Below are 20,928 nucleotides of genomic sequence, written 5' to 3'. Positions count from 1 at the left end.
GCGATCAGGGCCTGTGCTAACAAAAACGTCTTTTAAGCAAACTCTTTGCACACCAACAATGTTCTCAATGCTCGAGTTCATGTGTAGGGGCCCTATAATACTACACGCAAAGTGTCATGTTGTGTCGAGCCCTCTTAGTATTTTAAAAATAGCGATTTTGATTAGCAGTAGCACTTTGAACCCATTCAAGAAGCCATTTGACCCTAAAACTTAACAGTCAATCTTAAAAGTGCAGCTTTTGTCGTCAATGTCCTTTTAAACAAACGTTTGAATCAAGTACATTCACAAAAAGACCCTAGAATGCATTTTGGCGACGGTTTGGCTTTAAACAGGCTGGACTTTGGCAGTAATGTTTTAAACCCCGCCATGCACGCAAGTGTAAACGCGACACAATGAAATAACAAACACTTGATTTTTTAAAGTAGTCGATAGAAAATGTGTCGTTAGTGGCAGCACAAAATTCAGTTCACACTTACAACAAGCGAGGAGGAAAGCCGAGAAGTGAAGAAATGGCGCGCTGGCTGACCGCAAGTTCTGTAACGGCCGCTATTTGGACCGTTCCAATAATCTATAGGTGACTGAGATATTTGTTTTGTTCTTACTTAGATGCTTTTTTTCTTCTTACTGGTTACGCACCTGGCCTAAGATTTACCCATGATCTATCTATCTATCTTAAGGCACTTTGCATAGGCTACATGCAAATGAGTAGCCTAAGTGTAAAATATCAATGAAACACGAACTCTATTGTCAGCACTAATAGGCCTAGTTCTCAGATCAACCAAAAAACAACCAAACCTAACGTTGTGTGGTGGTAACAGTGCAACTACAGGATGACGTTTTGGTTGGCTGGTTCCCTAAACGTTTGGGGAACGTTAGGCTTTGTTAGGTCTCTGCATAACCAAGAGGGAACGTTCTCTAAATGGTTTGGTTCTAACTAACCTTTAGAGAACCAAAGGCCAACGTTCTCTATACGTTCTGTGTTACTTGGGTTTGAGCTTCTTGCAGTGTTTTGTTTATGCAGCTTTTAGTAAACACTGCGCCTGTTTCGTCAAAGTTGGTGAAGATTATTCTCAATTTGTGTTTAGTTTGAATCATTTTTTTAAACGGCCACGCGGTTCTCCTACTGGAAGTGTTTTGGGCAGTTGTGATGTGTTTGCACCTGTCGGCCACCGTACACCACAAGCTTAAATGGTGACAAATTTAACAAGTCTTTTAGTTTTTTGAAACATTTTGATTCAGTTCTGTCTCCTGCAACTATGTTGAGTCATTAAGTCCATGAAGATGATCCTGATGTCCACCAGAGCTGACATTTATAAAACAGCTGCTTTCAGAACGAGTTGTATCATTCCTACATTTTTTATAAACAAGAACAAATATGATTTTCGTAGTACAAATAACAATAGATCAACAATATTTGATATAGTCCACTCGGGGAAGAGGAACTTCCCAGCATGCAATTTTAACCAATGACATATCACTGGAAAGCCCAGGATTTCCTCTGTACAGTGCAGAAGGGATTGATAGCGCAAAAGAATAAAAGGAGATTAATGTGAACCAAATGTCCACTACAGAGGACATGGGTCAATGGGTTGGGTTTCCGGAGGATATATATATGGTGAAAACAGTCTGAAAAATACAGGATTACCGCCTGCGATGTCGCTGTCACTACTGTGCTGGAAAATTCTGAGGGCTGCATTTTAAAACCAGAAGGTAAATATGGTCAAAGAAGTAAACACACACACACACACACACACACACACACACACACACACACACACACACACACACACACACACACACACACACACACACACACACACACACACACATTTAAACAGCGAGGACAGAAATGTTGCAGCAGCATTTCCTTCTAAATGTTTACTTTGAATAATTTTGAGCACCATGTTAAAGCTGGTTAGGGTGGACTCATGAGTGAATGGTCAGAGTCACAGGCAAACACAAAAAGAATATGAATATGGTAATAAGAACCTGGTCATATAAGAAAACATTTTATTGCCAGAGCTAGTTATGTTTCACAAAAATAAATAGAAATCAAATAGAAGGTTTGTGTCTCACTGAAAAGCTTCCTCTGTGGTTCTTGTTATTTTAAGTATTCAGCGCAGAGTCTCCTCAGTCCTGTGTCACCATGAGGCAAACGTCTGTGCCAGTATTTTCTTTAGCAGAAACAGGATTTTGAATTATGGGGTAAACTCATAAAATGGGGTGTTCTTGGAGCCCAGTCGGTGGTTACAGAAGACGTGAGACAACTCTTTCTGAGGGTAAATCTGTCACAGCTGTACAGCAGAGGATGATGCATGTTCGATGGGTTGTTCAACATGAGAAACATCTGTGACACAGAAGCGCAAGAAAGCACAAGTTAAACAGTAAATCTGTCCCCGTGTGTGAATTAACTGACGCGCAAACACATACACAGAGACACACCCACTAACCCACTTTCAAGCCACCCTGTCATTTTAGGCAGGGATGGTGGAGTCTTTCCAGAGTTTTCCTTGGAACAGCTTACAAAATTATTTATATCTTCAAACTCCAAGACGCCTTGTCATTAGAAGGCTTCATATAGAAGCATAAAGGCTCCGCCCGTCACAGCTCCTCTCCCACACCCCTCTCTCTAAGCAGCCCCCTCTGTCATCAGGGCCAACATCTTTGTGGTTCGGACCTACCAGATTTAGCATAGTGTTACATTTAAAAATATGTATCCAAACACAACTGATGTTCTATTTTTAATGATTTGTCTATAATTTATTTTCAGCCACAACGTACAGTAGCAAACATCTGGCGCTGCTATCATAGATATAAAGTGCTGCAACCACATTCACCCTGTAGTTCCAACCAAAACACAAATAAACTCCATTAACCTCCATACAATATACTGTACTCCTTTTCTTCTGTAAAAGCTGAATGACAAACATTTAGGGTTAGGGTTTCTAAGTTTCAAACTGAATACTTTTTCATGGCTGTACAATTCCATTCAATCCTGCTTGTTAAGGATGGGCCGCAGGAGATCAGTCTGCAGGGATTTGGCTTGGGATTTAAGTCCCCGAACCAACCAAAAGTAGTGTGGACAAGTACTTGGAGAGGTCCAAGTACTTGTCCACACCACTTCCCAGACCGTGGTGCCCTTGAGCAAGCCACCAGACCTCCTCCCACTGCTCCAGGGTTTCTACATTATAGCACTGTGCTGTCTGTGCCGTGTTCATGTACACGTGTGTGACAGATAAAGAGGGTTTCATTCAAATCCTCTGTTTATTGGTATGTTTATAATATAACTGGTTGAAGCTTTATTACATGACAATACTTCATTAGGCTGCACATCTATAGATAGCCAAAGTACATTGGCAAGAAGATTGTCAAGCCCATAGACTGTATATATATACAGTCTATGGTCAAGCCGGATTCAAACAGTCATACTGGGTAGCAGACATCGCATATTGTACGCCAGCTCTCCGGCAGCCATTAATTGTTCAGTTTTATACCTTTTATGTAACGAGAACATAGACATAAACATTATTCTTGTCATATTTAGGAAGCAATTGGGTAGTACTCCTTATATTGCTCGCAGCCAGTTACAAGTAGGCTGGGCCTCAAGGGTCTCAGTAGATCCAGTGATGCTTCATAACAGTTTAGAATATATGGTATTGACTAGTAGTCCCTGATCAGAAATACAAATTGAGTTATTATTGATTTGATTTCTATACATTTTGTTTTTCATATTCTCATGTTGAATTTTGGGGATTTGAGACTTTATACATGTTGTGACCCTTTGTTAAAGAAATTGTAAAGAGGAATGTGAGAAAATAACTAATAAAGAATAAGTAAAAATACAAATTGAGATGTTACTGTTACATGTAACTGAAATCACATTGTTGCCATGGCATTGCTAGAAGGAAATGCGTTCTGCCTCTGTTTTACCATCCTCTAAAACTCATTAAATCAATCGATTTCTTTCACCAGTCTTTCTGAAAAAAAGTTCCCAGTGAGCCATATTCTCTGACAAATTGGCATCCACTTAATGAGATACTGTTCTAAGGCTGGATTTATTAGTGACATTCTATGTCTCTCATTTTACATATGAGTGCAGAATCACTTCTTGACTAAACCACCTTGAGTGGAAAAGCAGCTACATTTAGGTGCATTCTGGATAAGCAGGCCATCCATGGAGGCCAGGGGTGGGTTGAGGTGAAGGGGGGCTGGGAGGAATCGCAGTACTCAAGGGAGGAGGTGGAGGTAAAATTGATGTGTAATTACTCTCTTACTCTCTTAAATTAGAGGGGTGGAGAGTGCTGTCAGCCTCCTGCTGGTGCCTGAAGTCTGCTCCAGCAGCCCTCCTCCATCCCTTTCCCTTTTCTTCCTCCCCGCTGTCTGGAATAGCGCTGAAACAATCATGTGAGCCAAATACGATGTTATGGGAATTTGACAATCCTTTTCATTGATAAACTGCCACAGTAGCTTTGTGGGTCCTGCATTGTGTTCCAACTGGCCATGCACCAAAGTGATGAGAGGATTTAACATTTGCATCTCAAAGAAACAAGGTCACTTGGCATCGCTTTATGGTGTGTCATGAAGTCAGTGAGCGGGGGAGAGTTTTCAGTGAATGCAAATTAAATCTGTCCTTTTAGCTCTGTTTTGGTGTCCACCAACTCTTGATTAGAAGACACTTTTCTAAACGACCTGCTATGCTAACAAGCTGGAATCTAACGTTGTCTATTTGCTTTTTGGAAAAGTACAGTTAGAGTTCTAGCTCTACTAATTAACCTTGAAATGTGTTGCTCTGGCGGGGAAGTGTGGTTCATACGGACTGTTGTGCCCATTTGTATATTTTTGTTGTTGTTTGTTGGCCCTCTGTATTTAAATGACCTCGACGGCACAGGTGCGATGATTGGGACTGGGAAGAGCAACAGCTTTCGGACAATGTAGCCGTGCACATGCTGTTTTTCGTTGGAAATGGAATGGTATTAAGTTGTTGTCAACGGAGATTAAACGTGTCCAATTAGTTTGCCCAATTTAGCCAATTTCTGGTGATATTGAGTGGCAATAGTCACAACATGGACGATGAGACTGATCTAAAGACAATAAAGTTGTGGCCAAAAGCTGAAACACAGTAAAAAATACAATGTAGTCGGGGGATAAAAATACAACAGCTAAGAAAAAAAATAATTACGAGCACAGCAGAGAAGTTGTGATGCTTTCAAAAGCTGAGTAGGTAGTTGAAAGAGAAAGACGATCACATGACGATGTGATGTATTAATCTTTTCACCCTCAGAACTTATTTCAGGCATCCAACCAAAACCAGGTTAACAAAACAATTGACTTCTAAACGAGGGAACCGGAAGTGGTAAAATGATGAGTGAGGTGTCTAAGGGATTTTCCCCTGGATGTAAGTCATGACTATAACAGTACGTTAGCAGAAGCGAACAGCCGTGAAAGAGGTCATTTCGCTTTTCTTTTACTGCAGCCTTTGACTGAGACCTTCAAGTTTTGGACCTGATATCCTCCTGGGAACTGAAGAAAATAAGTGTTATCTAATTTCTTTTTTGTTTGATTTCCTATTTAGGGTTAATAAAACATCTTGGAATTCAGACTTTTAAAAATATATTTAACTCTTTAATTTTACAGAATGTCCACTGTAGAGGACGTCAGGACCCTTTTAGTGTGAAAAGACAGCTAATATTAACAAATAAACTATGTAACATACAGTATTATGCTTATGGGGTGATATTAATACAATAATACATTCACTTTTATTAAAAAAAGAAGAAATTGATCTGAATATTGCTGTATAATTGGCCACTAAAAAACTAGGTAGGTTTTTGGTGAATGCTGCCAAATCTTCAAAGAATTTGCAGTCATTGTACTAGGAAAAGTACTGAACTGGACTCCAGTCTGCACTGTTGTAGGGTCATCTTGACTAGTTTTATAGATGGTCTCCATGTTGGTCTCCAATTGACCGTACTCAAAAGGAACAAACTTTGAATTCCTGAGGAAATTCGCATTTTTCATGGCACCACTTAAAATAAGAAAACAACAATGTGCTACCCCTGGTCCGCAGAGGGCCACGTCTTTCCTGCTCGTCCCTATCTGTGTCTGTATCTGTCTGCTTCATTTTAGATCACACATAGATGCGTCTCATAGAAAACATTACAACTTTTGTTCCTTGAGGGGGAAATTAAAATCTGTCAGAATATGTTAGCAATGGGACAGCACAGGAGCAATGGCAGGGTCCCAGTGTTGAGTCAATATAGTGGAAACTCATTTTGACTACCCTCTTTTGGTACAGTGTGGTTGCCTGCATTCTGCCAGACTGGACATTTTTGCTACACAAATATTTTTTGAAGGCAGAGCCTCTTGAGAGGCAGAAGAGATTTATTCTTTTTGGTTAATTAAACTTTAACTGAGCCAAAGGACCTCAGCTTGTATTTGCTAAAAACCCTTTGACACCCAGTGTGAAAACCAAAAAGAAGAGAGGGGTGATGTCTATATTTGAAGAGCTGCAGAATTAGGATTTATATTCTGAGAATTCCACTCTTGGAGCCTGTTGCACGAGGAAAGTAATATGATTAGTATCACACATATTCATTTACGTCAAATGCATGCTGCTGTAAGGTACATTTTAGATATAGTATAATTTTCAGAATTTCCCAGTGATAATATGAACTGAATTCTCAATCATAACTAAAGGTTTTGTCAGTGACTTTGATTAAATAAATATTATCATCACTGTTAAAGTCGTTCCTCAGTGGCTTTTGGTTGTTTGTGTGGTGCGCATGAACCAACCGTAGCTCTACTATACACTACTATAACGTTCTTTTGGGTTTAACTTATTATGTGTCTGTTAATTAATTCAATTCAATTCAATTCAAGGAGCTTTATTGGCATGAAAGTGTTACCTACTTCTACAGTAACTTATTAAGCTGTGCCCTCTTTAAACTTTCTTGTAGAATTATATTTTGTTAGTTTTTTTGCCACTGAGTTGCTGCTATTTTCTATTTGCTTTGTGTACATCATGGAGACGCTAATCGTGCCTAAGCCCCACTGAAATCTGGAGAAGGACATGGAGTATGCCAAAGAGATGAAGATGGAGAGCTGGGTCCAGACTTTAGGATAAAGGAGATACTGTATGTCTCCCCCCTCTCATCATGAGCAACAGGAGGTCACTAGATAATGCCGGACAAGTTAACGCAGATAGCTTGGAGTCTGACAGAATATCTGCCTGCCATGAGCCTGCGTCTTCATCATGAGCCTGCGTCTTCATCATGAGCCTGCGTCTTCATCATGAGCCTGAGCCTTCATCCTGAGCCTGACTCTACATCATGTCTTCACCATGAGCCTGAGTCTTCATCATGTCCTCATCGAGAGCCTGAGTCTTCATCATGAGCCTGACTCTTCATCATGTCATCATGAGCCTGAGTCTTCATCACGATACTGAGTCTTCATCATGAGCCTGACTCTTCATCATGTCATCATGAGCCTGAGTCTTCATCACGATACTGAGTCTTCATCATATGGAGGATGTCCTGCCTCGTTCCTGTGGCTAGAAAGACTTTTATACACATTTTTACTTCACGTTTATGTAAATATGTATTTTGTTTTCATAATGTGCAACTGTCACTAAAACTTAATTTCTGCCTGGGAATTATATAGATTGATTGATGATGAATTAATACATTTTTGAGACATTTTTTTTCAAAATTCTAATGTTAAAGCTGCTTAATGACCTGCTGAGGATAACGTTTGAGTTATTACACCTTGTAAAAATACAACCTACTGATTACACGCCGTGATAGGTGTGGCTCTATGGATGGCAGTGTCGATGAATTCTACTGACTTCAGAGATGCTCCGACATTTCCTCCTGTGCCAGCATCAGGTATACATTTTTAGCCATAAGTGATATATCTCAACAGCTATTCAATCGAAAGCGCAAAAATACAGTTTAGGATGGAGCGAATATTATGTGCTAATTTAGTTAAAATCACTTAAAATCGCAATCTTTGGCGAAATACAACGCAGTGTTTTCACTCAATACAGAACAGTCCTGACAGATCCTTTTATTCCAAAGTTAGACTAAAAAGGACCAAGATAACTCAGATCACATAAACATAAACGAGACACCAACTGTATGAAAAAAAGATCCAGTGAACATCATTAGATCTGATTTATATTATATTTACTATACTTCTTGATTCCCTGTGTGGACAAAGCTCTGCTTATCAGCCAGGCTTCTTACCAAATGAAACCCGGCCTGGTGTGGTTTAACGGAAGATCGGCTGATGGCTGCAGTCATTACTGGTAATCATCTGTACTTGATACCGGCAGCGAGTTACAATGGCTGAGTGTATCAGATGCACTCTTTAATGTGACCATTACATATTGATGGGGGATGATGGGGTGATGATGTGTTAAGGCGAAGCTGTAAGGCCATCATCGTGCTCTTATTCTGCCACAGAGACGGAACAGGATGGACTTCCTGGCAATTAGTATGAGAATGCGCTGTAAGTGGACAGAAAGCATTACACTGCATCACCAGTGATCATAAGGTTAAACAGAGAGAAGTCTGAAATAAATTGAAAAGCTCCTACTGGAGCCAGCGTTATCAGTCTGTGGCTGCAGTAGAATACCAGACCACTGTTTCTCAACCTGCATGAAAAACGTGATGGGCCTTGAAAAGAGACTGGGAGATGTCATTATGACGCACCAATAGTTGTTATAAATGTGTGTCTCCTGTGGGAATTGTACTACTAAAACTACATCTCGATACTTTGCCCCATGAGTTCTTATCATGTAGTTTCATGCATGCTTTATAAATCTACACTCGAGTGATAATGTATTTCAAGATTTCAGATTTCAAAGATTTTAAAGGTCTAATGTCATAAACACAACGGCAGTTTAGTTGTGTAATGAAAAACTTGGTTTCCTCAACAATACAATATAAATATATATAAACAAAATATATATATATTATTAATGTTATTATTACTTTATTACCAAGGTTGAAAAAAAATAATAAAAAGGAAAGTAAAGGAAATGGTCACTCATCCTCCTGTCCACTGTATCAATCAACATGAATACCAAATAGCATGATTGTATGAAAATATTTTAATAAATAATATTTAACGCATGATATACTTGTTAGGCCTACACATACTGTGCATATCATTCAAACATGTTGATGCAAAAAATAGCTTAAGAAACACCACCCAACTCAACTTTATCTGACTTTTTACTGTAATAACACTCTAATTTTGCACCATTTTAAATGTGTGACAGCATTTTCTTCTTTGTGAAAGGATGATCTGGTGAACATGGGTTTATATGTTATAGGAGATAAGAAAGGAAGAATTGAAGCTGCTTTCCTATCATAGAGAATTCAAACAGCACCTAGTACGGCTGCCACTGAGGTAATTCAAGGTCATTTCACAACTTATGAACCTCTGTGAGCGAAAAAGACTATTCGACTACAACCTGTGTCTATCTGTAGTCTTACTCTGTGAAAAGAGACATGCTGCAGCTCATAATTTGTGTCGTCAAAAATAAATAAAAGGTTGAAGGCGAGGCCAGGCCAGACTGACACTCTACCGGGCTACCGGGAAATCAAAGTCAATGTCAACTGTATTGTCAATCTTTCAATTTGTGTGTACAGACAGAAAGATCGAAATGCTGTTTCCCACAGTCCCGAGGTATTAAAGTTCAAATATACAGTATATATAAAAATATGTATATACATTAATTACTATATACACATACACATGTAGAGGTGTAGATACAAGAAAAATGTTCAACTGCTCCTGATGGCCAGTCCGCCATAGGCCCTCCATCCAGTAGCCAAATCTCAATAATTTAATAACTCATCAGCTCTAAATCACAGAGAAATTGAGCTCAGGTATCAGGTCGATTGTTGTATTGCAAAACCAATTACTTCACTTCGGCATCATTTTAAACCACGTTACTTTTTCTATCTTCAGCAGACTTCCTCTCCTCAGAAGGGGACTGAGCAGCTTGATGAGAGGCTCTGAAGATGAAAAATTATGAGTCTGGAGGTTACCAAAATGTTAGCGTGTGGCAGCGTATCATTACCGAACATGCAGGTCCTGCCCAGGCTATTTTCCCTGTACAGAAACATGGAATCAGCTTGACCACATGCGCACTGAAGAGAACATGGAGCTGTGTTCAGGGGCTGGCGGTTGCTGTTCGGCTGCTTCCAATCTGAGGGCAGCAGGCCTGTCATTATGTGAGCACAGCTCTGGGTGTGTCTGAGAGGCAGCCAGCCAGACTCTGGAAACCAGGTCACAGCGGGAAACATCTGTCCCTCATGACTGCACTGACGGATAACACTGTCCCCTGCTGGGTGCAGCCGGTACTACTACACACTGACACATACAGTGGAATTATTTTATAAAAAGCTTTCAATTTAAGTGGTAAGTTAAGTGACTGCACATTTGTTTAGGCAAGGCAAGTTAATTAATACAGCCAATTTCAACAACAAGGCAATTAATGTGGCTTTCAACGTTTAAATCAATAAGAAGAAGGAAACCTTCAACTTCCCACAGAGGGGAAATTTACATTCTGCATTTGACCCACCCTAGTGTTGGGAGCAGTGGGCTGCCATATGTACGGCGCCCGGGGAGCAATGTAGGGAACGGTGCCTTGCTCAGGCACACCTCGGTAGCACTTGGTCTGTCGGGGTCTTGAACTGGTGACCTTCCGGTTCCCAAGCTAGAGACATAGTAAAGTCATTCAAAAGCCACGTGGTGTAAGTGGACTAAATGCTACAATATTGGCATCCACAATTTAGAAGAATAGAAATATAAAGTAGTATAATATGGAATACTTGATTATTTAAGTATAAGTACTTCTAACTTAACGTTAAAGGGGCCCTTTTATTCCTTCGTTTATAACTTCTTTCCGTCAATTAGACACATGGGTTCCAAAGCCAGAGATTTTTCACAGACTGCCTTCTTGTACTTCAATTTTCTGCAGCACCTTAGAAGCGACCAATCAAACAGTGCCAGAGCTGTGCAGGAGCTATGAGCCCTAGAGAGGGCCTCATACTTTATCAAGATATCTGAGGCTTCATGCTTGAAAAGGGAGGGGTGAGCTGTATTCAACGAGCCCAAAGTCATCTCCATGGTTTCCAATTTCAGGATGGAACAGCTCTCTATTCCCATCCGTGAGAATCAATAAATAAACTGTGCCATTATACAAATAGTTTTCACTATTCTTCTTCAGCAATTATTTATTCCTCTATTGATTTTAATATTAATGTATTATTATTTTGTTTACTCATTCCTGTATTCATTTATTTAATTCTGTAGTTTTGTCTGTATTTCTTTAATTTTTAATTTGAAATTGTGTCATTTTCTGTCCATCATATGGACCCGCACTGATGTCGGGTATAATAATGGTGACGGAAATGTTAATGGACACGGAAACTGTATGGTTTTCTTATGGGAACTAATATTTTTTGCATTTGATTTATTTGTAATTCCTGATACTTGTCATGGGCAAAAACAACTAAAATATTTGCGTATACATCTAAATATGTACAATCCTTAGAGCTACAGTCATTAGATTAGATAGAATCGGAGGATGAAACCCTCTTTATTTGTCACATGCATGCACACAGCAGAGCACACACAGTGAAATTAGTCCTCTGCATTTAACCCATCCTAGTACTAGGAGCAGTGGGCAGCTATCGTGCAGCGCCCGGGGAGCAATGGGGAGGGGGGATTGGAGGTGTCCGGTGCCTTGCTCAAGGGCACCACAGCAGGGCCTAGGAGGTGAACTGGGACCTTTCCAAGTAGCAGTCCACTTTCCATATTTCAAGTCTGTTCGGGGACTTGAACCGGCGACCCTACGATTCCCAGTCCAAGCCCCTACTGACTGAGCCACTGCTGGACAAAGATTAAGCCAGCAGAATGCAGCCACCTCGCAGTGCTTGTGTTTGTGTGCCGTAAAAAGGTGTATAAAGGTAATGATACACTTATTGTGAAAGCATAAGGGTAACATAATGTCAAAAATGCAGATATGAGATTTATATCTGAGTGTTGCCAGTAAAATATAAAGTATGCTGTATGAAACCAAGTAGGCCTAAAGGAGTTTATTTTGAACCAATGAACACCCGAAGGTCCTGTTTGTGTTCAGGTATTTGTGAATATAATAATCCAAATGTATCTGAAAGCAAACTGTTAGACTTTTTGTTTTTTATCAGAAATGATTAGAGGTTTAAATGATATTTTCACTCCAGCCAGCAGGAGGGGCTGCAGCTCCCTCAATCAGGATCAGCTTCCCTAGTGGTACTGCTCTGTGTGAGTGAGGTGTGTATGTATGAATGACTCGTATTAACAGCTATTTTAAGACTATTCTAACTAATTAAAATGATAAACAATATTTACCCAAAATATAATTATGTGAGTACGGTTACAGATAATAAAATACATATGTAGCGTTCGCGGCTCCGCCGCACGGGTGGCTAACTAGTTCAAAGAGGAGGACACGAAGGTTTTAGTTGAACCGGTGAACCGGGTTTTATTACCCTACAACAGACTAAATTCCGGGGTTGGAAGACTGCCCAAAACAACAAAGGCTAGATAAGGTCGGCGGCAAAACGTGCTTGTCCAATTGTCTTTTTTCTCTCCCTCTCCCGCTATCTCCCGCTCCGCCGCTCCACACTCTTTCCGGTCTCCTTTTCCCACCCCCTTTTTCTACCTGACCTATCCGGCTAACTAGGGCAACGTCTTCCCCCCCAACAATCCTTCCCCCCCTTTGTGAGTCTCTCCCCTGTATATTCAAAGTGGAGCGCTGTGCTGATTCAAATGAGGTAGTGTGGAGAAGAACTGCTATGTGCAGGATTTACAATTAAAAATAGTGTCAGCTGTTTAAATAATTAAGATGGCCCGTCAGATTTCTTTTCACCAACACAACTTATTTGATTAACATAATAATTATTAAGATCTCTGTGTTCAGACAATAGGAAACGTTTTAAAGAAGATAACATTTTCACCACATTATTTATTATTTACTCTTTATTTGTAGGTAAAACTGAGAGTGAACAACCTCAAAATGTTGCTAAAAACAATGCAGTTTTTATTATTTTATATCGTTTTAATTTTCTAGCTTTACAAACATGTTCTTAAAAAGTATGTTGTATGCCCTACAAATCACAACAATAAGGACTACAACTAAATAATATATATATTTTAAACATTCATAACTTGAAATATTCTCTGGTTCTGTTTACTTCGTGTTATACATATCAAATTGAGGGGAGAAGCTGGCCTGGTAGGCGAGTAGATATCCATCGTTGAACATGTAGATCTGCTTGTTGGTGGGGTTGTAGCTCAGGCTGGCCACGCCCTTGGCTACTTTCTCCAGCGGCAGTGTGAGTGAGTTATCTTCTCTGCCTGTAGCCGTGTCGAAGGCGTAGAACACCTCATCGTGGTAATCGTCCAAGTAGCGAGTGGCGTACAGAACCCCACACGACATGAACGCATTGCTCACCGCCTTCTTGAAAATCATCGTCTCCCATGTCTGCGTGACGTTCAGGGTCTCAGCCTCGCTGTCCCAGAGTAGCCGGCTCACTACCAGATTACCGTGGTTACCAACGGTGGCATACAGGGCCCACAGTCCCGTCTCATCCACCTCCACCTCAATATCACTGTTGGCCCTGCAATCGTAGTAGCAGTACGGGAACTTGTTGTTGAAACCCACACCCGTGCCAGGAAGTGTCACTCTGTTGACAGAGTTGCTTTTCAGGTCGTAGCGGCAGATATCTGCAGAGCGGTAGCAGTGATAGTATAGCGCCTCGCCGTATAGAATAGCGCTGGGACCGTCAATGGTGTTGGCGTGACCGAAAGACGGAGCAACTGGAAAGTCTTTGTGGTTGACTGAGGCCATGAAGTCTTCGTAGGTTTGGTATACGCGCAGGGTGTTGCCCCATATGTGGCTGTTGAGCAGAGGCTGAACCCAGTAGCTGTTCTTCTGGCCCTCGCTGTCCATCTGGGCCTGTTTGCCCCACGAGCCGGAGATAATGCTCTTACCATAGGGACTGATCTTAGTTGTGACAGGTTCACTGATGTTGGACATAAGGCCCTTCCTGCAGTAGCTGTCCTGGCCTGGAAACAGAAAGAGATGAGAAGGTGAATGTACAAAACATGCAGTCTATAAGATTTAATTAAGCTCCCTTCACATGATCAGCTGTAAATTACTCTGTGCTGACTTTTGGTTTTATGGAAAGAGTGGTGCCAATGGATGTATAAAGAGATGTGGACACAGTGTTGGAGGTGGGGCGCCGTTCATTTCTATGAAAGTTGCTAAATTGGCGCATGAAGCCAAATATGACCAAATATGGCACCCGGGGTCTTGGGCCCATATGCCTCTTTCCCACCAAACCAGCTCCAGCTCTAGCTCCGTGTTAGAGCTCTACTGCTTCCGAACCGACTCTTCTTTTAGCCCCAATTTTGTTTCCACCGCCCAGAGCCCATCATGACGTAACCATTTACGAGCCTGCTTGTGGAGATTGTATCGAAGCGCTCCTCATTTTGCTGTTGCTTTGTAAAAAACAAATGGAAATAATATGACAACTTCACAGACGATTAAGTAGGAGAAAGAAGGTAAATATAAGTCTCCTCAGCGGACCACTGCTGCTTCAGTTTTGCATTTTCCATCTTTTTGTCGTTGTGTACATGCTGGACAAAACGTATGGCTTTTTGTTGTTGTTGATCAGGTTAATCTCACCCCCACCCCTGCCCCCGCCTCCAACGTAAGCCTGACGTATGTGATTCTTGTATCTGGACTGACAGTTTTTTGGAGCCAAATAAACGCGGGTTTTCGGCCCCGCTGCGGTGGGAAAAGGAGGAACCGGTGCTTATCAGGGTCTAGCTCTGAGCTGGCCCAGGATCCGGTTTGGTTGGAAAGGGGTAATAGAGGATGTGCATTTGCGTTTTCCCTTAAGTATCTTATCCACCAGTCTCAGCTCAGTCAAATTAATGGAGAGGGGGAAAACTCTTGATTCGAATTTTCGCACATTTTACAACTTTTAGACCTTAAATATTCAAATAAGGCCAAGTCAAGTGTTTGCATTGTGTTGACTCACTTAAAAAAGAAAAATGTGTTTATTTACACATGTCTCTTTCCTAATGTAAGTCAACGGAAAAAAGTGTGTTTGGGCCCAATGATGACACCAACTGACACAACAAGCCACTGCAAAGATTTGCTTCAATGGCCAGAGCACATTTGAGAATACATCCAAATATTAAACTTTTTACATGCTTTCTAAGCAGAATTATGGACATTTATTCAGCTACAGGAATCCTCCCTTCAACCAAGGTTTTTTTTCCCCCCATATAACCATTTATTGCTCAACTACATTTCATACACGCCAAATCAGTAGCATTTACCATCCATGCTTTAATTAAAATTCCTACGGTACTGGACACTAACATGTTTATACGCACCTTGGAGGTAATACACATATTCTTACCCTACTTTAACCTTGCACTGAACCAAGCCTTCACCTTCAAATCAGTCCCCACAGAGACTTACATTGTACACACACACACACACACACACACACACACACACACACACACACACACACACACACACACACACACACACACACATACCTCTGAAGTCTTTGGGGATGGTCCTGCAGGACTCAGCGCTGTTCTTCAGGTAGCGCAGCTTCTCTCTCACTGTCTTCATATTTATTGTTTTCGAAACCTGCATCCTTTCAACATCTTTAAGCAGTTTACCCACCTAACACACACACACACACACACACACACACACACACACACACACACACACACACACACACACACACACACACACACACACACACACACACACACACACACACACACATTTACATCATTTTCCCCCCATTAGATCACTGACGTATGATAACCCATTCCATTTTTAAAACTCTAGATGAGGTTTCTCCACATCATTTATCTTGACTTCATGCTATGAAATGACAAATAGAGCTAACATAATGCAACATTCTTATTTATTTTATTGAACATGTTTATTTGCTGTATTGAAATGCTATTTGCCAATGCAGGTTCAGTAAAGTTTCACTGGGTGCTTGTTCTGTAACTTCAGCAGTCATTTCAGTGTCCCTCCATGTGGTGCTGTACCTCTTTGGAGAGTTTCTGTGTCTTGGCGTTGTTTAGCTGGCTGTGGATGTCCCCGATGTCTGTCTCCACCTGGCTGAGCTCTTGGCCCAGCTTGTACAGGGCCAGGTTTGTGTACAGGCCCTGGTGGTTCAGATACTGATGGGGCTCCAGTCGATCTGTCATGTTCTTTATCAAGGCCTGCATGTGAGGGAGGCGCTTGCTGGACAGCTCCACCTGAAGGAGGAGAAACAGGCAGGGACTCTTCAGGTTAAAGGTTCATTCTGAAATGTTTTTCATTTTCATTTGGGTATCCCTGTTCTAACTCTGCAAGTTCTTACAGCTTTCTGTTTGGGAGTTTCTTAGTATTTTTTCTTGTTGTATCCTTGTATCAAGTGTATTTTCCATAAATAAAATGAAATATTGTTATTATAATTATTCTATATCATTTTATTTTTTTTAGCTTTACTGTTTTTTGTATTAGTTATTTCTAAATGATTGTGTTTAGAGTATTTATGTTTGAAGATTACTGCTGTGGTGTATTAAATCTGTTCATACAGTGGGTTACTCTCTGACGTCATAGGGGGTGCAGAGAGGATGTTGTTCAGGGAAATGGGGGGCCATAGGATGTTGCTTAACTATAGCTGGAATACGTCAGGGGGCCCCTAGGACCGGACACATGTCACTTTAGTGGGGCACACCTTGTTATTGAACAACACACACTTTGGACGCGCACATACATGTTTCTCCTATAAAGTATATGCACAAAGACTGTTCGGGGGGACTTCCACAATTGGCTCTGGGAACCTCGTATTGCCCGTGTTGGGGTATGATACTATGCTGTTGTAATAAACCTTATTATATACAAGCTGGTGTCTCCGGAGACTTCTTCATCATCTTCACAAACATCGCAACAAGATATACTTCACTGCCTTTATGTATCATTATTGAAATTTGAGGTATAATGTGCAAACTACCTGTGAATCGATTTTCATTTATTTAATATTATTGATAACTTGATTTTGAGACACTTTGATTGGTTTTTAAAGCTTGGTTTCTGCTTTATGTAATAAAGTATTTACACTACATTAAAGTTTGGTTTGATGTTTTGATGATTACTTTTTGCTGTAACGCAGTAATATAACGCATTACTTCTGAAATGTGGGTAATATAATACCCGTTACATTCTCAGTAACGCAGTTACAACACAATTCAACCCGAAATGATGTGGTGTTTAGTTTCAAAGAATTCACAAACATCGCGAGACATTCCGACAGCAGAGAAATAACTGCAGGTAGAATAGTAACTCAGTAAGCCTGTTTACTATTGGTTAAGAGGGCTGCAGAAACAGATTCCACTTTTGTTCTTTGCAGAGCTGCAGGCTCGGAGAAAAGACACGAGTGCCGGCAATCCAAAGCAACAGAAGTTAACTCTCTCTCGGTCTGCTGCTTGAACCCAGAGAAGTTAAGAGCCTCTGTCCTCTGTGGAATCGCTGGCTTTTAGAAATTGATACATATTGGATTGACCATGAGCCTTCACTATATATACCTATATATTATAAGTTGTTCGGAGCCTTAAGGGCAGACACAGTTGTTATGCTATCCCACATATCCCTTCACTGGCTGTATAATGAGCTGCAATAAACTACATTTCAGCATTTAAAGCCATACTTTTGCGGTTATTTATGGTGAAAGTAACTCAAAGTAACTCAAAAGTAGTCTAATCAATTACAGTTCAGAGACAGTAATAATGTAATGTAAAAAGACAGTAATAATTCATATATAATGTATTACATTTTGGAAGTAACTTGCCCGACACTGATCCTGTTCTTCTGCCAGATAAACCAGCAAACAATCAGAAAATACAATAAAAGATTCATCTGGAACTCCTGTCTGTGCTCATCTGTAAACCCATTGCATTGACTTTTATCTTTGAAACCAACTATTCTTACCCACACTCATTGAGTACTTCCTGTGAAATATGTTATTTCTCACCTTGTCCTGCAGGCTGTTCAGAGACTCTTCACAGGTCGTCACCTGCTGCAGCGTGGCTTTGTATTCCCCAGTAGGGAACGACCACATGGTGGAGTTCACATCGCAGACACACGCGCCGTTCTTCTTCTGGCCAGACACATGCTGAGCATCCACCTGCTGTCACACAAAAAACACTGATGTTGTACACAGGAGGTTCGCAAGGAAAGAGACTGCATTGATTAAAAAAGTCTACTATAATAAAGTACTATATTTTAAACTTTCTAAGAATGGGAAGTGTAGCTCACTGATGGCAGCAGCAGAAGGAGCAGCAGCAGCATGTTCACAGATGAATGAATAGAGATGAATAGTGCACTAGTTAGTATTGGAAATAAGCTCCCTCCTCCTCTTGCCTTTTCTCACAAAAACATGCACATTTTGCTGACTTGGTCTTAAAACCTTCACACGGATATGAAACTCCAGAACGTGACACTTCGGAGTTTCACAACAAACAGAATTTCCCATATTTCCCCTAACTCATTGTCATTTTCCGCTCTTGCAAAATCCACGTGCGTGTTGTTTCATGAGTGCAGTGATTGGCTTGACCAAATGGTCACTTCATGTTCCTTAATCCTGTTTCTACATCCTTTTTGCTGGTGATGGCACCCTGTCATAATTAACCATGTTCACTGCTTATTGTGTTTTACTCTTTATACCATGAATCATGTCATACATGTCAAGTCAGTGTTCATCCATTCACACACATTCACATAGACAGGCGTGATCAAAATATACACACACTAACACACTGTTGGCCATCAGGAGCAATGTGGGGTTATGCATGACTGCACCAACCATGCACGAAACTGCACAACCTCAGCATTCCCTACCGTCTGATCTATCTTCTGTACAACTTCCTCAGCAACAGACTGCAAACTGTGCCAGTGGGCAAAACAATATCGCCTGCACTCACCATCAACACCAGAGCACCACAAGGTTGGGTGCTGAGCCCATTCCTGTACACACTCTACACAAAGGACTGCCGCAGTCCGTCACCCACCACCACCTACCTCAAGTACGACACAGCCATTCTTGCACTTCACACAGACAACCACTCCATCCTGGATTACCACAAAACCATAACACACTTCACCAAATGGTGTGAGCAGGGCCGGCCCTGGGCATATAATTGGTGGGGGGCACCGCCGAATTGGTGGGGGGCGCCCTCCGGTGGTACCCTTAAGCATACATCTTTCTCTTAACCAGGGCCGGCCCTGGGCATAGGCAGTATAGGCGAATGCTAAGGATACTACGCTAACATTGCATACAGAGCCAATCATGGCCCGTCACTACCACCCCCCATTATTGGTTTATTAAGCTGTATCCTCCCTAAACTTAATTTAGCCCTCTCTAACTTTTTCTTTTGGCGTTGACTTGCTGCTGTTGTGCATCCATGCCACTGTTGTGCAGCAACCCCATAAATCAATCAATCAAACACATGTATTTATAAAGTACATTTAAAAACAGCCCACGTTGACCAAAGTGCTGTACAGAACAGAGCAGGTAGCTGACACAACCTTTATCATAAGATAAATAGATAATTAAACAAATAAAAGGAGAAAAAACAACAACATTCATACAGATAGGTCATATGTGCAACTAAACAAAAACATAGGCACAGACACAAATCAGCCAGATAAGGTGGAGTCAAACGCTAGAGAATATAAGGGTGTTTTTAACCTGGACTTAAAGCAGTCAATGGAGGGGGCTGATCTGATAGGGAGGGGGATGCTGTTCCATGGCTGTCCTGGTTACATCAGGGACAGATGATTTGATATTAGCCAGGAGCCAGACTAGAAACATCTAGAAGGTGCAGTGACATTGCTACCGTTTATCTAGCTCCTCTCCAACTTTGCATTTTCTTCATATTATCTCAGTGTTTACTTACATTTCGAAGTGAACTTTTAACTTTGCCCGCAATATGCAAGTTGACAACACCATCTCTACAATATAGTATAGAGGAACTTGTACACATCAAAAACTGTGTGGAAAGCAGTCTATCAGCGAGACCGGCAAACAATGGGGACTCGCTATGGCTACCAGCTGTTGTGCCTGCTGTTGCATTGTTGGAGGAGCTCAGGAACTTTTCATTGCCCATAACTACACTGTAGCCACTGTGCACATGACAATAAAAACCCTTGAACCTTGAGACGAAAACATGGCTGCACCAGGATATATCCAGCGACAACGTGTCAACCAGTGGAAGCCTGACTGGGCGATGTTACCCTCAACAAAGATGCTACATTTCCAACGCTTCCTTTGATGGCTTCAGGACTGTTCGGGCTGACAAGGGTTGCACCGAGAGCTTCACCATGTCTTTAGCAGGACCCTGAGTCTTTATCATGTCTTCACCATGAGCCTGAGTCTTCAGAGGGTGTCTTCGCTGTGGAGGACGTCCTGCCTCATTCTGGGGCCTCAGATGCTGTGTCCCAGCGGCAAATTCGACTTTAGTTTATTTACATTTTCTTTTTTGATGCTGATATGGTGCAACTGTCATTATTTCCCCATGGGATTAATATCTGATTGATTGATTGATGATAAGATGTTGATCACAGGGGCAGGTGATCAATCTTTTACTTGTACTGTATATATTATGTTCATATAACCTATTTACAACATAATTAATATGTATGCTTATTTATACCTCAACTCCACTAAATTTCAGCTTTATACTTCGCTCTTTTTTCATCAATGAAAATTGTGCTGACACGGTAATCCCAAAAGGGAAATTCTCCGGTAAACACACAGTAACATATCTCAGAAAACA

The 20,928-nt window shown here is 41.1% G+C and overlaps 1 protein-coding gene across 2 annotated transcripts; it reads right to left on the bottom strand.

Annotated features, from left to right (window-relative positions):
- Window positions 1–13,004: 13,004 nt before the first annotated feature.
- LOC134882474 (olfactomedin-like) lies at window positions 13,005–18,543 on the bottom strand. Of its 2 annotated transcripts, none has more exons than XM_063910210.1 (5): window positions 18,410–18,543; window positions 18,126–18,281; window positions 16,156–16,368; window positions 15,640–15,772; window positions 13,005–14,127 (listed from the first exon to the last, which is right to left on the bottom strand). In XM_063910210.1, exons 1-5 carry the CDS (start codon window positions 18,440–18,442, stop codon window positions 13,250–13,252), a joined length of 1,413 nt encoding a protein of 470 aa, XP_063766280.1. In that variant the 5' UTR covers window positions 18,443–18,543; the 3' UTR covers window positions 13,005–13,249. The 2 variants fall into 2 exon arrangements, with proteins under 2 accessions (XP_063766280.1, XP_063766287.1); XM_063910217.1 differs by having other exon boundaries at window positions 18,126–18,278; window positions 18,410–18,457.
- Between the last annotated feature and the right edge of the window lie 2,385 nt (window positions 18,544–20,928).

Source organism: Eleginops maclovinus, chromosome 2 (assembly GCF_036324505.1).
Source record: "Eleginops maclovinus isolate JMC-PN-2008 ecotype Puerto Natales chromosome 2, JC_Emac_rtc_rv5, whole genome shotgun sequence".
Classification (NCBI taxonomy): domain Eukaryota; kingdom Metazoa; phylum Chordata; class Actinopteri; order Perciformes; family Eleginopidae; genus Eleginops; species Eleginops maclovinus.
The sequence above is the reverse complement of the archived record's forward strand: the minus strand, read 5'-3'. Positions and strand labels throughout refer to the sequence as shown.

Coding starts and splice junctions, on each gene's coding strand:
- LOC134882474 (XM_063910210.1), bottom strand. CDS start 18,442: ATGCTGCTGCTGCTCCTTCTGCTGCTGCCATCA. Junction 18,282..18,409: donor TCCTTCTGCTGCTGCCATCA/GTGAGCTACACT, acceptor TTTGTGTGACAG/CAGGTGGATGCTCAGCATGT. Junction 16,369..18,125: donor TGAACAGCCTGCAGGACAAG/GTGAGAAATAAC, acceptor CTCCTCCTTCAG/GTGGAGCTGTCCAGCAAGCG.